Source organism: Ursus arctos, unplaced genomic scaffold (genome assembly GCF_023065955.2).
Source record: "Ursus arctos isolate Adak ecotype North America unplaced genomic scaffold, UrsArc2.0 scaffold_26, whole genome shotgun sequence".
In the NCBI taxonomy this organism is placed as follows: Eukaryota; Metazoa; Chordata; class Mammalia; order Carnivora; family Ursidae; genus Ursus; species Ursus arctos.
Window position 1 is genome coordinate 7,271,340 of NW_026622941.1, and position 15,508 is coordinate 7,286,847.

The following is a 15,508-nucleotide window of genomic DNA, read 5'->3' on the forward strand; positions in this document are numbered from 1 at the left end:
TCCCCGCGCTCTCTCTCTGAAATTCCGATCTCACAGGGCCTGCCACGCCCAGCCTCTTCTCCCAGATCAGGGATCTGAGGGAGGCGCTTTCTCCGGTGCGGACTGGTGCTGGGGCTCTGCCCAAGTCGGGGAGCGGGGATCGTGAGTGGGTGTGGCACCCACAGAAAATGAAGAACGGTCCCCAGTAGCCCTTCAGTCTCGCCCTTCCCCCTCCCCCTTATTTCAGCTCCACTTTCTTGGGTGGGGAGCAAAAGGGCGCAGGCAGTCAAGTCAGGTCTTGAGATAACCAGAGCATTTGGCGGGGACGGGGGGGGGGGGGGCGGGTGGCGGAGAAAAAGGAGAACAACGAACAGGACTCTGACAGGAGCAACCGGTGGCTTCACTCACGGGCAAAGGCAGCCAGCCGAGGTGACGCTCTCGGAAGTGAAAGCGAAAGCGAAAGCGAAGTAGGCCGAGGACTGAAGAGAAAGCAGCAGGCCGGCAAGGGTGGTTTGGAGAAGCCCCTCTTCTCCAGCCCGGCCGTGCCAGCGGGAGGCCGCGCAGAAGTGCGGTGGGCGACGCGGGGGGCGGGAGCGCAGCCCCCATGGGCACAGAGGAAGGATGGCGCCTGCTGCTCTATCTGGCTCTGTCCGGGGTGGCGGCAGACCCAGGTGAGGGGGGATCGCTGGCTGGGGGGCGGGGGGCGGTTACGGGGCCCAGGGCACACCAGCTAGCCACCCAGTGCGAGACTCCTGAAGGGGAAAGGGTTGGGGGGGGGCGGCGATTGCCTCCGAAGGCCAACAGGAAAGAGGCTGGCAAAGCAAGACCCCGATGGTGTTGGAGAGCGGGTAGAAGACTGTGGGAAAGGCCAGATGAAGAGAAGAGGGGCCTCCTGGGTGCATGTGGTGGGGGCCTACCAGAGAGGGCACTGCCTGGGAACAGACTCCGAGGAGGAAGGGTTCCCGGCTGGGAAAATCCCCGCTGGAGGCAGGAGGGGAGCCCCGGAGGCGGGGGAGGGGAAGGCCACCTGTGATGGCAGAAAGCCCGAGCAGACCCAGCGGCTGGCTGGGAAACTGAGAAGATGGTCGCCAGGCCCCTAGCCACACAAGTGTCCTGTCTCCTCTGCTGGTGGCAATTTTGCTCATTTATTTGCTTTTGCTGAGAATTCCTTTGACTGAAGAGAGAGTTTTTCGTGACAGTTGTAGTAAGAATTAAAACAAACCTTTCTGAGCAAGGCAAATCCAGGATTTTAAATAATTCATACCAAGTATATACCTGGAGTAGCAAGTGCTTCCCAGAAGGCTGGTCTGGGGGTGACAAGAGAGGGACACAGGAGACAGCTAGGACCCTGGAAGACTTTTACCCCTCCTTGATGACTCCACAGTTGGGTCGGGTGACCCCGAGCACAGAAGCAAGTCTCTGGGCAAGAGGGTGCTCACTCAGTCTTTCACCTGCAGGGGAAAGGCAGTGGCGGGCAGTGGATGTGGTCCTAGACTGCTTTCTGGTGGAAGAAGGCAGGCAGCGTGGCGGTTTGGCCAGCAGTAGGGACATGGTGAAGGCCTTGCTCGTGCTGAGGCAGGTACCGGTGCTGGATGATGGCTCCCTGGAAGGCTTCACCGATTTCCAAGGGGGCACACTGGCCAAAGACAACCCACCTGTTACCTTCGAGGCCTCAGGTAAGAGCCCTCCACCCTATGTCCCAATCTTTCTGGGCTCCCTCTGCTGAGACAGCCCAGTTCCCGAGTACACCCACTGCGCCAGCTTCCCATGGCCCAGGTGTCCTCAAACCAACTAGACCTCTGTGCTGCCCTCCTCCCCCAGTGAACTTGGTACAGATACCCCAGGCTGAGGCCTTGCTCCATGCTGACTGCAACGGGAAGGAGGTGACCTGTGAGATCTCCCACTATTTCCTCCAGGCCACTGAGAAGGCAGCTTGGTTCATCACCAATGTGCAGGTGTCCGGAGGGGGACCTAGTGTCTCCATGGTGATGAAGACTCCCAGGGATGCTGAGAATGGGGCTGTCTTGCACCCCACACTGAACCTGCCCTTGAGCCCCCATGGGACGGTGCAGACTGCAGGTGAGAAAATTAAAAGTGGCAGAAAGAAAGCTTTGGGTTTTTTTCAAGCGGTCAGCTATGGGGGGCTAGAAGGAGAAGGAAGGGAACAAGCCCACCTCCATCCACATCAGTTATCTCAAGGTGTCCCCTAGCCTCAGTCCTTTCTCCTAAAGACCCAAATAATTGCATTGGGGTAATTTTCACCTCCCTCATCTGAGGAAATGACATGTGATGCTCTATTCACATATGCTGTCCCTAGCAGTCTTATTAAGCCAGGCACTAGCTGTATCCCAGTGAAAGCCAGCCTGCCCGGTCTGGTGCTTCAAGATCATTAGAGCAGGGGCGCCTGGGTGGCACAGCAGTTAAGCGCCTGCCTTCGGCTCAGGGCGTGATCCCGGCATTATGGGATCGAGCCCCACATCAAGCTCCTCTGCTGTGAGCCTGCTTCTTCCTCTCCCACTCCCCCTGCTTGTGCTCCCTCTCTCGCTGGCTGTCTCTATCTCTGTCAAATACATAAATAAAATCTTTACAAAAAAAAAAAAAGATCGTTAGAGCAATGACAGGGATACACATTCGTTCATTATCTCTTATTAGTAAAACCTGGTCCTTGCCCTCTCCCACCCAGCACATCCCAGCAGGTACAGAAGATTGAGAACATGACTACAGGTTTCTCCAGAGTTCATCAAATCCAGTATTTTGCCTCCAAAAAGAGACAACCAAATCGAGAGATTAGGGGGTTACCCTCCTATGCTTAGAAAGCCCCAGAACACTTGAAGCTTTCTGCAGTGCAACCTAAATTTATCCTACCACATCAGGGAAGAGGGGTCCTCATGTCTGTCCAGTGTCAACCATAGTCCTGGCATGGCTAGGTATCCCCCCCCTTTATCTTGGGATATTTCAAACCTACAAAAAAGGTGAAAGGATAATGTAATGAATACCTGTATGCCATTCACCTAGATTAACCAGTTATTAATATTTTGCCACAACCTCTCTCTTGAGATGGAAGAATAGATAACTCCCCAAACTAACTGAAAGTAAGTTGCAGATATCAACACTTCACCCCAAAAATTTCCATGCAGAGCATGTATTCGTTTAGAACACAAAATGTATAACCAAAGACAAGGATATTCTCCTTCAAAATCACAAAACCATCACCCCAGCAGCAAGGTGGGGAGCAGTCTACAGTGGTGCAGGCAATAAGGGGGTACAGTGTGTAAAGAATTCAACAACATATTCTCACCCTTACACCATCATCGTATTGGCAATTTTGAACACTATCGGTGATAAAATACTCCTCCCTGACAGGGCAGTCTGTTCCCATTGCCCCCACCACTGCTTGGTATGCCACTGAGCATCAGACTTAAGAAATTTTAAAACTGATACAGTAGTACCATCAATATAGAGTCCAAATTCAAACTTCTCCAGTTGCCCCAATAATGTTCTTTATAGCTTTCTGGTTTGTTTTTGGGTTGTTTGTTTGTTTGTTTGTTTGTTTTAAGGCCAGGATTCAAACAAGGATCATGCATTGCATTTACTTGTCCTGTGCCTTTAGCTTCCTTTTTTTTTTTTTTTTTTTTTTTTAAAGATTTTACTTATTCATCTGACAGACAGAGAGAGAGAGCACAAGCAGGGGGAGCAGAGAGGGAGTCAGTATTCATCAGGGAGCCCAACACGGGGCTCAATCCCAGGACCCCAAGATCATGACCTGAACCAAAGGCAGACGTTCAACCAACCGAGGCACCCAGGCACCCCATGCCTTTAGCTTCCTTAAGTCCAGAACATTCTTTTCCTAGCACTGACATTTGGAGAATCCAGGCCCGCTGTCTCGTAGAGTATCCCACCGTTTGGATTTGTCTGATTGTTTTCCTCATTAGACTTAGACTCAACACATTTGGCACAAATACTACCACCGTGTGTTTTTAAAACTCTCACTCCTATGTAGTCTTCACAACGGCCTTGCCTTAAGCAGATGACCTTGGCAACCCTTAGTGACTTGCCCAAGGTCACAGAGCTAGTAAGTGGAAGAAGGGGTTCCAAAGCTTTTTCTGCTATTCCCGTGGTCTGACCTGAGGGTCAACAGTAACCCATAATATTGCATATATACTTTTCTAGTGAGAAGTCCGTAGCTTTTGTCAGGTTGTCCAGAGCTAAGTGACTCCAAAATAGTTAGGATTATCATGTGTGCCAGGCTGCCTTTCCAGAGCACCATTTCTTTGTGGTTCCATCTAGTGGGAAATAAGCTCAACTGGCCTCAATGTCCAGAGAAGGAGGCAGGGGCATGGGTATGCCCACAACATACCCACAGCTAGAGATCAGGTGGACTGAAGGAGGAAGTAGCCCGCAATCACCCTTCTTCTCACTACAGTGGAGCTCCAGGTGACAACAGAGACTCCATCCCTGAACTTCCTGCTGGGGTCCTCAGCCTTTCTGCACTGTGGCTTCTCCATGGCACCGGGCTGGGAGCTGACTGGTGTGGAGTGGCGGCTGCGCCATAAGGGCAATGGCGAGCTGGTATACAGCTGGACCAGGGGGCAGCGGCAGGCCAAGCGGGAGGGCGCCACCCTGGATGCTGAGCAGCTACTCGTGGCCGGGGACGCCTCCCTCACCCTGCCGAGCCTCACTCTGAAGGACGAGGGCACCTACATTTGCCTGATCACCACTTCTCTGTACCAGGCTCAACAAATCATCCAGTTCCATGTCCAAGGTGAGGCCATACTCGGTTCTCCAGGGACAGCAGAAGGGATATGCCTATGGGAGTGTTTTTCAGGACAGAATCCAACACAAGGGCAATTTCTCAAGAGGCGGACGGCATCGCCATGACCTAACTGCCATCTCCATCCTAGAGGCACACTATTCCCTGCCAGACTCCAGGATAATTCCACCAAGCAGTTTCCCTGCCCCAGATCCTGCTGCCCTGTCTCCCAAGTACCCCAGTCCTCTGGACCACGTCCCGAGAAGCAGCGGCAGCAAACCAAGCAGGGGAGTGGGAGCCACCTGACTGGCACGAGTATGTCATCACTGATGTCCTTGAAAATCACGAGCTTATTGTGATGATAAGAAACCAGCCTTTACTGGGTTTAACTACTGGTTTTCAACTACCTATGGAAGACGTGCCCCCCTCTGGCCTGCATCCAAGGTGGAGCCCTTACACCCGCCTTGGCACTCCACTGAGGGGTTCATTAACTTCAGCTTCCACAACCTACTCTCACTCCCAGCAGAAGGAGAAAGAAGGCTTTGGGTAATGCTGCTGTCAGGTTGGAGCCCTCTGGAATCTCATTCCTCATTCTTTCTTCCAGCTTCCCCCAAAGTACGACTGATCTTGGAGAACAAAACTCTGCCAGCCACCCTCATCTGCAACGTTGCTGGCTATTATCCTCTGGACATGACCGTGATGTGGACCCGAGAGGAGCCAGGCGGAGCCCCGGTCCCAGTCTCTGGCGCCTCCTTCTCCAGCCTCCGGCAGAGCCCAGCGGGCACCTACAGCATCTCCTCCTTCATGACAGCAGAACCTGGCCCTGCAGGCGCCACTTACACCTGCCAGGTCACCCACAGCTCCCTGGAGCAGCCCCTTAGGGCCAGCGCCCAGATCGCCCCACCAGGTACTATGAGTGCCCTCCTTTCCCCACCTCCATGCTTGGGCTCATGGCTCTCCTGTCCCCAGCTCATCCCTGGCCTTGTTCTGCTTCCCACAACACTTTGTTCAGCCTCTGCCTCTTGGTTCCCAAGGTGGCAGCCTCCATAGCTGCCCCCACAACCTGAGACTCTGCTACACCCCAGGTCCCAGGGCACCCGGCCATATACTGAGAGCTCAACGGTGGAGATCAAGGGTGAATTGTTCCTTCCCTCAAGGAGCTTAGTCAGCTTGGAGGCACAGACTAGGCAGTCAGGGAGGAAGGCCTGGAGGAGACACGCCAGCCGAGCGAGCGAGCTCAGGTGGGAGGGGAACAGCCAAGACGGGAAGAACGGAAAGCATGGCACACATGAAGGCCAGGTTATAAAACAGTCTCAGGAGAATTTGGAGAACTGCACAGCTAGAGCAAGGGTGTGTGGGAAGAGGGAGAAGTGGCTCTGAAGCTGGAAAGTACTTACATTTATTGAGCATTTACATGAACCAAGCACTGGACTAAGAACTTAGCTGTAGGATCACGTGTATTATCACGGGCTCCCATTTTACATGAGCAAACTAGCACTTACAGATGTCAGCTAATTTGCCCAAGGTCACCTACCTAGTAAATGGTAAAAGAAAATATGAAAAGTGGGTAGCCTGACTGCCTTAGAGCCTTAAACCCTCTACTGCTATTAGTGGGCAGATCACAATGGGCCTCCGAGCTGGAATTTCATCCTAAAGTCAGAGAATGTCATCAAAAGATTTTAAGCAAGAAATGCAAACATCCAAAAGCATTGGGCATTATTTGGTGGCTCCCCAGACTGCAAGCTTCCCCAGAACTGGGGTTTTGTCTCAACTCACATCATTCCTCAGCTAGTCGCAAAATTTCAGTTCACCCGTCAACAACGAATCTAACCTAAATCTCTCTAAATGTCCCAAGGTGGGAAGGGGTAGGAAATTCTATGTGGAGGAACACACAGACATCCGACGACCTTCAACAAGTACGAATACTACCATGTGCCCAGTTCCTGGGTGAAAGCAGAATGCTTGCCAGGAGCTCCTTAACTGGGGATGGGGACACACACACGCACACACACACGCTTTCTCTCCCTTTCTCCCCCTGCTTTGTCCCTCTTGCTGGGGCAGGTGCGGGCTCAGAAATTATTCCAACCTACTGTTTCCTTCCCATGCTGCTCTCAACCTACAGAGGAGAAAACAGCCTTTGGAGTCCTTTTTGCCAGCAGCCTCTTCCTTCTTGCACTGTTGTTCCTGGGGCTTCAGAGATGACAAGGTAAGTGCCTGCTTGCCCTCAGCCCTGTCCCTGTCCCTCCTCACTTGTGGATCAGCCGGCTCTAGCCACCTCCCCACCCAAACCAAGGATGAAGCCCAAGTGTCCTGAGTTCCAGCCAGTCCCCATACCACAGCCCCCTGCTATTGGGGTTACCACAACTGAAACCAAACTCCTTCCCTCTTGTTTTCTCCTAGCTACCTCACCAAGATCTACCAAGACTCTGAGGCCCTCTGGGTAACCGCTCTCCTGCCTCAGAGCAAAAGGAAAGAGTGGTCACATTCTCCCAGAAGGACTCCAGCCAAGTCTCAGAGCTCAAAAAGGCCCCAAGAAAGGCATGAAGAAGGCACAGATCATGGGGACACTGGCTCTGTGCGGGTCTCTGACTTCTTTCACTGTGTCCCTGGGCTGAACACTAAGGGAGGAAACATGAAGAGGTGAGAGGGTGGTAGGAAAGCAAAATGTCCGGGTGGTGGTTAAAAACGAGCCTGTGATAGGAAAAGAAAATGGGAAGATATTAAGAAAGGAGCAGGAGGGCAAGTCATGATCTCAAGGTTCGTGCGATGGAGCCCCATGTTGGGCTCCACACTCAGTGGGGAGTCTGCTTGAAGATTATCTCTCTCTGCCCCCCCCCCCGCCACTCATGCTCCTGTTCTCTCTAAAATAATCTTTTTTTTTAAAAAAAGAGCAAGTTGGGGGCAGTGGGACAAAGGGGTGGGGGTTGGGCCATAACACACAAACATTTTAACTCTGCCCAAATAAAAGCCCCTTGTGTCCTCAGAAACAAAGCTTTCCCACTTTCCTGTCTTTCCCCACACTGGACCCAACTGAGCCCTGTCCCCAAGCCTAGCTGTGCCAACTTGCAGAGTGTTCAGGGTATGAAATGAAGGCCCTCAGAGGCAGCCCTGGCGTGCCATGTCCTTTGCTCTGTGTAACCCTGAGCTACAATTAAAGTTGTGCCCTTTTGGACAACTACTGGGTATTTCAGGATACCCCCAGGCGCCTCACTCCCTCAACTGCAGGGGAGAGATTTCTCCTTTCGTCCATTTCTAAAATGTTTCTGGTCAGTACAGTGGAACTCAGCAGAAGAAAAGTGGACATGAGGCTGCTGGGGAACAGGGTGTATTTGCAGAGGCCTCATCCGGGCACCCCTCCCCCCTCGGACAGGCTGGGCAGCCTGAGGACCTAGGAAGGAGGTAGAGGGGTGGTGTCTGAGAAAACCTGCAGTGGTTTCTGATGTGATATTTGAGATGCCCCCTCGACTTCCTGCCATCACTTCCTCTCACTAGCACCTGGAAGAGTTGGGGCCGCACCAGGTACAAATGCAGAGTGGAGACCACTTCCTCTGCCAACACACGGATCTTTGATCTTGAGAATGCCACATGGCACACAGAAGCCAGCCTTCCGGCCTCATGCAACATCACACTGTAGAAGGAAAACAACCCCTTCCCCGCCCCTCATTTACTCCAACCCAAACAACAACCAAGTCAGTTTAGTGGTAGGAATTTATATTTTTTTTTGCCTTTGTTCAGAGTACATGAAGTTGGTAAATGTGCCACATGCCTTCGGTGGAAGTACAACAGTTATTATTCTATACAAGTATGAGGTTGGGGGTAGGAAAAAAGGACAGAGGTGATGACAGACACACAGTGGAAACCCCACATCGCCTCATGGCAAACCAAGGAAGAAGGGGATGTGGGAAGCTCGGCTTCATTTGACTGCAAAGTCCCGGGGTTTGGTTGCATATTTGCTCATGCACATGGGTGGTGGAGGAAGAGGGACAGCAAAGACACAGAAGAGGGTACAGGGTGGGGTGAGAAAGAAAGTAGAAGGCCAAACATCCCCAAAAGAACAAAGCCAACTACATCTGGTGAGCCTCAGAGGGACAGAAGCCCAGGAAAGAATTCCTGTGACAGGGCTGGGTGGGCCAAGAGGGCGAATTTGTTCCAGGCTCGGGACACATCGAGGACAGTGGTGGTTCTTCTCCAGCGGTGACCCCCTGCATTAGGCAAGGAGGAGCCCAGAGGAGAGTGGAGACCTTCGAGGGGGGCCGTTGGGAGGGTACACTGACTGCTTTCTTCCAGCTCTTCAGTCCTGCCCTGGGGCAGGACGAAGGGAATGTGGGAAACAGGGGCAAAGGGAGAGGAAGGATGGTTTCGCGCAATGAAATGCTGCTGCATGGAAAGGGAGCATCCAGACCTGGCCCAGCCTGGCCTCAGCCTCAGCCTCTTCCAGCTTGTGGGCCGGAGGACGGGAGGAATAAGGGGTCACGGGTGCTCCCCCTTGCTGCTCCCAGCCTCCCTCCTCCCCTCACACCTGGGTCTGTCCCACTCCCTACACTATCCTAAAGCCCAGCTATTGCCTCCCATCCTCAGGTTCCACTGTCTGCCCCCACAAACCATGCAGAGAGGAAAGGAAAGGAGGCAAAGTGGAATTCAGAAGGGTACGGGTGGTTCAGAAGGGGAGCACGGTGCAGGAAGAACAGACGGGTGGCTCTAGATGAGAGGGCCCATAAAAGCACAGCAGTGCCCATGCGTACCTGTCCACAGCCAGTCCCGCCTCCACCCAACACTGGACTTCTCGGAAAACTCAGAAGAGGCCAGCCTCAGGAAGGACCTCCTGCCTCATCCCTGTCTTTGGTAAGTACATGGGAATGGGGTAGAGGAAAGGAGTCCCCAAGAGCCCACAAGGATCCTCATTTCTAACACCTCACACTTTATTAACGGGAAGGGACCAGCAGGACCCTCCCCAACAAGCAGGCAACAAGTGGCTTCCCCCAAGCTTGTAAGTTTCAGATTAGGCCCTTGACTCGTTGTCTCTCTATAATTAACACTCATTCTCTCTTTATCTGTGCCAACAATTAAAACGAACTCAGAGCCCCCAGCTTTGGCTGTATGAAATTACTTGGTGCTCTCATGAACAATACAGAATGCCGCAGAAAACGTGGACGAGAGACAGCCCCTTATAGCTATGAGCTTAGGTGGCTGCTTCTAGGATGGGAATGAAGGCAGTCCTTTTGCAATTAATGTATGTTCTGAAGGTCTCCGGAAAACAAAGCAAAAGGCCGTAAGATCCCTGACAACACAGAAAATCTCAGACTAACAGATCAGAAATAACTGCAAAAACAGATTTGACTTTCTGAAAGGGTACTACCCCAGAACCAAGTTGGACTATGGGCCCACCCCAGGCTCCTCTTCAGGCCTGGCCTAGGAGAAGAGCCCCAAGTGACCAGGGCAGTCCCGAGTGAGCTGCCATTCTCCTAGCTGTTCCCAGCCCCCTCCTGCCAGCGGCCTGGCCTTTCCTGGTGACACCATCAGCACCAACACCCTTCTCCTCCCCCAATCTTGGCACCTTCTTGGGCTCGTCACCTCGGCTACACCCCTTCCTCTTTTCTTGGCCTCCAGCTCTTTTTGGCTTTGGGAGAACTGAAGAGTACATAAGAACGGAGTAGGGAGGTGCCAGCCACGGCTCTTCAGGGAGTTACTTCAAGACTGTGCCACGAGCAGCATTTCTAGTGTTGAGGGACACAGTGCAAATGAAAGCAACAGAAAAGGAGGAATGGGCGATGGAGAAGCCAGGACAGGGTGGAGGAAGGTAAATGGGGACGTTCGTTGAGAGAGCAAACAGAGGGAGAGGCATGTGAGTTTGGATGGCAATGGAGAACAGGGAAGGGGTGGCACATTCTCAAGTAAAAAAGTAGACTGGACACAGGAATCAGGAAGTCCCAGATGGAAAAAGAGAAAGAGACAGGAGAAAACAAGAGGGCAAATTACATCAAGTTACTAGACATTCACGCCTTTCAGTTGCAGGTGTCCCATCCCTGTGGTCTCCCTCTGACCCAAGCCAGTGACAAACAGCACAGCCCCACTTCCTCAGAACAGGAGGGACCATCTTCCCACGGGATCTTGCAGAGGGAAGGCTTGTCCATCAAGGAAGTCCCTTGTCTTTGCCCTTTGTCCCTCCCGAACCAGGTGATGATCCCACAGCAGCGATCTCCGTACCTCAGTCAGAGCAGCCCCACTCCCCAGGCAGGCAGGCAGGCAGGCAGGGCTGGGAGAAGATTCCAGGACCTTCCCACCTCTTCACCCCACCAGCAACCTCAGCGATACTTACTTACAATAACTACCACGATGATGGCACAGATAGCTCCCAGCATGATCATCATCTGAGGAAACATTGACCAAAAATGGGTCCTTGGATTTGGGGAAGAGGAAAGAGATGTTCCCACTAGAAAGGTGGGAAAAGAACTTCCTCCATCCTTGGGACAGCGGAAGAAACCACACATCACCCAGGAGACAGGCAGGCCTCTCGGGGAGGGCCCAAGCCTCCTGTTCCCCATGAGACAACCACCCCTGCACCACAGCCGAGGCTTCCCAGAAACAGAGCATCTGCAGCTTGCTCCATTTTGCTGAGCTCCTCTCGCCTGGAAGCTTTGAAAGGAACACCAGTGGAGGTGCAGACCTGGGATCTTTAGTTGATTCATTCCTCACCGTGAAGTATTCGGCCCATTCCTAAAAGCTGCAGGTATTTAAATATATACCTTCCCTAGCCATTGTGTCGATGTCGGCCGTGTGTGGGGAAGGGCCAGGCGAGAATTTCCCAGGGGTCTTTGGGAAAAGCAGCCTGACTGACCACCTCCCAGCTCCTCAGGGTCCGGCTGGCACCCAGTTAGTGGTTCTGAATACTCTAGCCTACCCTGGTGGCCAATTCTGGGTACTGCATCTCAAGGAGGCTTTCTGATTTCCTCCACAGAGTTCCGCAGGGCAGAGACCCTGCGCCACCGGAGGTGAGGAAGGGAGAATCTGAGGGTTTTCTTGCCTTCTGTGAGTTGAGGACAAGAAAACTCACCTTGCAGTTTTTCCACCAATACTTCCTCTTTAGCTTGGCAGCACTGCTCTCAAATTGTGACGCTCCCACCTGCAAGGCGTCAGCTCGGTCATCCAGCTGTGACAGTATCTCATCCCTCTTCAGGACCTTGTCCACATTCACACGCATGATGTCCACCACCTGAGGGGGGTTCAGAAACAGAGCTAGTACCCTTCTCTGCTAGAGACAGGAGTAAAAACAACAGAATCTCAAGTCTGGCCCTGTGTAACTCCCAGAGCTTTTAGCTACCCCTCTATTGGGGGGGAAAAAAAGTTTCTAAACTTCTATCATCTGGAAACTCTCAGAGAAAAAGCTCTCCACTTACTTCCTCCACTTGTGCCTGGGTTTGCTGTAGTCGTCTGTTACTGGTCGTATTAGGCGGAGGGCCAGGGGGACCCCCTCCTGGGGCAGTCCCTTCTGCCCCTTCAGTGGGTGGCTGAGCTGGAGCAGACCTGTGGAGGGAAGCGGGCCGAGTACACAGAGTAACCGAGACAAGAAAGGAATCACGTGCGTTCTCGTCCCGTATCACAAACGCAATAGTGACTAGGCTACACGCAACTAGAAGGGATTCTAACTGCTTGGTGACACCAAGTAGGGAGATGCAGCAGAGAGGAAGAAGCAAAAGATGAAAGATCCTGTAACAACCTTTAGGTGGGGTTCAGGGACATCCAGGGTGGCATCAAGAGTCCTGTTTGGGGCTATCCTTTGACCTAAATTCAAACATCCTCTGGCACAATGGCTACAGGGACAAATGTGCCAGCCTTGGACTAAATGGCACTTCCCTCACTGTCAGAAAGAAGCCTTTCACATGAAGTCAAACTGGAAAATTCCTATCCAGGTTAGGAGAAATTTGTACAAAAGCCTAAAGCCTACAGACTGAACAGCTCTTTTACGCAAAGCCTAAAGAGGACAAACAAGTTGACAGACCCTGCTTAGAGGAAACCGGCTATTAGTTGTTTCACACAATGATTAGTATATCAGAGCTGTTGTAAGGACAACTTGGAGAATCACCAAAGGCAAGGTTTCTGTAGGTAGAGTTGAGTCAGTACTGTTCGCTTGCTTTGTTTTTGGCCGAGAAGATGGGTGTTTCACTTAGATAGACCTAGGGCGCCAGGCAATTGTGTTAGTTATGAAACTGTTCCAAGAGCACAGACAGGAAGCAAGAATATGGGTAACAGTCCTCAATATACATGTATCATAGACATCGTGTCCCTTCCTTTTCTAGATTTGGCATCAAGTCTCAGGAGGCTCCCTAGTTCTTTATGTCCCAAAGAGAAATCTTGGTTTACACAACTACACACAGAGATTGTTCTTTCTTTCCCTTACCCTTAGAAGGGATGAATCTAGTGTGGGGTCTTCAAGATAAACTCCCTTCCATGTCCCAACACATGGAAGCTAAATTCATCTCCTAAAGAATTCCCAGAAATCTAACCTAAGGCATGAGATTTTCTCTCCCAAGTAAGAACCCACCGACAGAGGGAGAGCTCTCAAACTTGGTGGAGAAGAGAAGTTATAGTAAGAACTCCTCAAACAGAAGCAGAATCTCACAAAACATACCTCACAGGAGCAATCCAAGAGTAAATGCATTAGAAATTAAATCATCACAAGTCACCAAAAAGGAAATGCCTTAACTACCCACAATAGAACTGATACCCAGAAAATTCTTCCTCCCTAAGTGAATTTCTTTAGGTCTAAAAAGATAGAGAATAACTCTTCAGAGAGGCTTTACTAGCAGATTATACCCAACTCAACCCCATTAAAGAAATCGCTTTCTCATTTCCCTCTAAAGCACAAAGGAAAGAAACATACAAAGCCATGGAAGCCAAAAGACTTGTTACTACTACAATCTCGTTCTCTGAAGGTGAAAAATTCAGTGAGTAGGTAGCAGCCAGTATTTGGTCTTGGAAGCAGTCCAGGATGGTGGCACCAATGACACAATTAAGGTCAGAGACCTCGTGATGCCTTGCTAGTCACCATGCTTTCTCCATTTCCTTCAGTTCATCCCACATGTGTGCTATTAGGAACCAGTCCATCCCCCACCTCCCCAAAGTGTGGGGGAGGGGGGAAATGGAATCTTAGGTCTTGGCCAAAATGCACAGAAGAGCACATACAGTTAAAACTGTAGAAATCAAATAGAGAAAAAGCGAAATGATTATAAAGCGTTTGAAGGGACCATTTCACTTACTATTTGTTGGGAGTTGGGAACAGTCAGCAATAAAACATCCAAGGGTAGTCGTAACCCATATGTCACATAACTAAATCTTTTCCCTTTTTTGTCACTAAGAGAAGCAACACAAATATATGTAGGACAAGCCGGGACTCCAGACAGTAATAAGAAAGAAAAATCTCTATTAAATATATGGTGGTTCTGCCAGGGTTATACTTCATTTGTCTCGACACAGTTCTCCCTCAGGATCTTGGGATGGGGGTTGTGTTGAAGACAGTCAGAGACTAAATTGAACTGTTGGGGGAAGGCAGAGATCCTCAGTTCTATTTCTCTTCCAAATACTTGGCTAAGATCCGATGACAGGAAAACACCTCGTATACAGGTGGCCTTGAGATAAATGGCTGCTTGGAATCACATGCCACTGCCCCTTGAGTCTTTCTGAGCTGCTCACCTGCCGCCAAAGAACTGTCAGTTAAGTTTCTGGATCTTTGCTCACTGGCAAAAGGGGGTGGGCGAGTAGAGTAACAGGCATAGTTGGGGCGAGGGGCATACATAAATTCGGAGATTGCAGGGCAACTCAAGTTACTAACTGGCAGATGCACCCATTACTGTTTCCGGAGGCCCTACGTACAGATTCGATCAGACAAGAAAGGGTCTCGAACCCCCTCCCCCCCACTTTGTCCCTCCATGCCCCACCTTCGCCCTGTCCCGGGCTTCACTATTACCGAAACCTGAACCGGGCGCCCCGCAGGCGAGAGGAGACAGTGCCATGAAGGTGGGACCCCCCACGCCCCTACCCCGCCCGTGGAGTGCTGGCTGTGGCTGCTGCAGGAATGGGGTGCTGCCCTCCCTCCCCAGGGGCGGCCAGGTCTGGGGGCAGCGCGCGGCGGCGGTTCCCCGCGTAGCCGCAGCTGCTGCAATGCGCCATTTTCCGTCCCGCAGAGTGCGGCGCTGGGGGTGGGAGTTGGCAAGGAGGTGTCGAGCCCCCCACACCAGAGTCAACTCACATTTCTGTGCCGGAGGAGGGATCCGTCTTGTCTCCTGAGCCTGCGGCCAGATACCTGGCCGGGAAACGCTGCAGCTGAAGTCTACACAGCCGCCAAGCTCCGCCTCCACCTGACCAACCGGAGCTCTAGCTGCGGTGGAACTTACCGCAGCTGCCGCGCGGGTCCCACACTTTATAAGGGTCGGCCACGCCTCCCAGTAACGTTGACAATCCGGCGGCCCAATCGACGCCCAGGACAGGCTCTGGTCCAGAAGCCAAGCCCGACTAAGGCCCAGCCCGCCCCGCCCCTGCAAGTTGGCCACTCCCAGCTCTCCTCTCACTCCCGACGCCGGGCAGGAGCAGTTGCCGGGGGGATCGTTCACTGACCACTACAACTAGAGTTTGCTTACCAGTCTAACTAAGCGACAGGGCTGAGTGGAAATACGCGCCAGCTCTCTGAAAGGGCGGCGCCAAGAGTTTGATTTAGGCCCTTTGGGTACCTGCCAGCCAATCGCTGAGCAGTTCCTGAAATCTGGGCCCGCCCACGGCCCCGGGCGC

The 15,508-nt window shown here is 52.1% G+C and overlaps 2 protein-coding genes across 5 annotated transcripts in view; one reads left to right on the forward strand and one right to left on the reverse strand.

The window, feature by feature from the left end:
• The window catches only part of VAMP1 (vesicle associated membrane protein 1), an 84,373-nt gene extending 69,245 nt beyond the window's left edge, over window positions 1-15,128 (reverse strand). For 2 of the 4 annotated variants that reach the window (XR_008961520.1, XM_057318801.1), the window contains exons 1-4: window positions 14,973-15,128; window positions 12,124-12,250; window positions 11,781-11,939; window positions 11,046-11,097 (exon numbers count right to left, since the gene is read on the reverse strand). Coding sequence is in view for 3 of the 4 variants with exons in the window: in XM_057318801.1 (XP_057174784.1) it covers window positions 11,046-11,097; window positions 11,781-11,939; window positions 12,124-12,250; window positions 14,973-14,974 (340 nt within the window). In the remaining variant the exon portion in view is untranslated. Of the gene's footprint in view, window positions 1-2,565; window positions 2,941-8,423; window positions 10,634-11,045; window positions 11,098-11,780; window positions 11,940-12,123; window positions 12,251-14,972 lie in introns of those variants that run through there. The other 2 variants (XM_057318802.1, XM_026502610.4) reach the window with 2 other exon arrangements.
• TAPBPL (TAP binding protein like) lies at window positions 50-7,720 on the forward strand. Its single transcript, XM_026502611.4, has 7 exons — window positions 50-650; window positions 1,437-1,655; window positions 1,801-2,058; window positions 4,403-4,741; window positions 5,334-5,636; window positions 6,852-6,935; window positions 7,130-7,720. Exons 1-6 carry the CDS (start codon window positions 584-586, stop codon window positions 6,929-6,931), a joined length of 1,266 nt encoding a protein of 421 aa, XP_026358396.2. The 5' UTR covers window positions 50-583; the 3' UTR covers window positions 6,932-6,935; window positions 7,130-7,720.
• Window positions 15,129-15,508: the final 380 nt, after the last annotated feature.

What these genes read in the sequence shown, in the direction of transcription:
- TAPBPL (XM_026502611.4), top strand. Translation starts at nt 584, where the DNA reads ATGGGCACAGAGGAAGGATGGCGCCTGCTGCTCTATCTGGCTCTGTCC. An exon ending in TGTTACCTTCGAGGCCTCAG is followed by an intron (nt 1,656 to 1,800) that starts GTAAGAGCCCTC and finishes CTCCTCCCCCAG; the next exon opens with TGAACTTGGTACAGATACCC. An exon ending in CATCCAGTTCCATGTCCAAG is followed by an intron (nt 4,742 to 5,333) that starts GTGAGGCCATAC and finishes TCTTTCTTCCAG; the next exon opens with CTTCCCCCAAAGTACGACTG.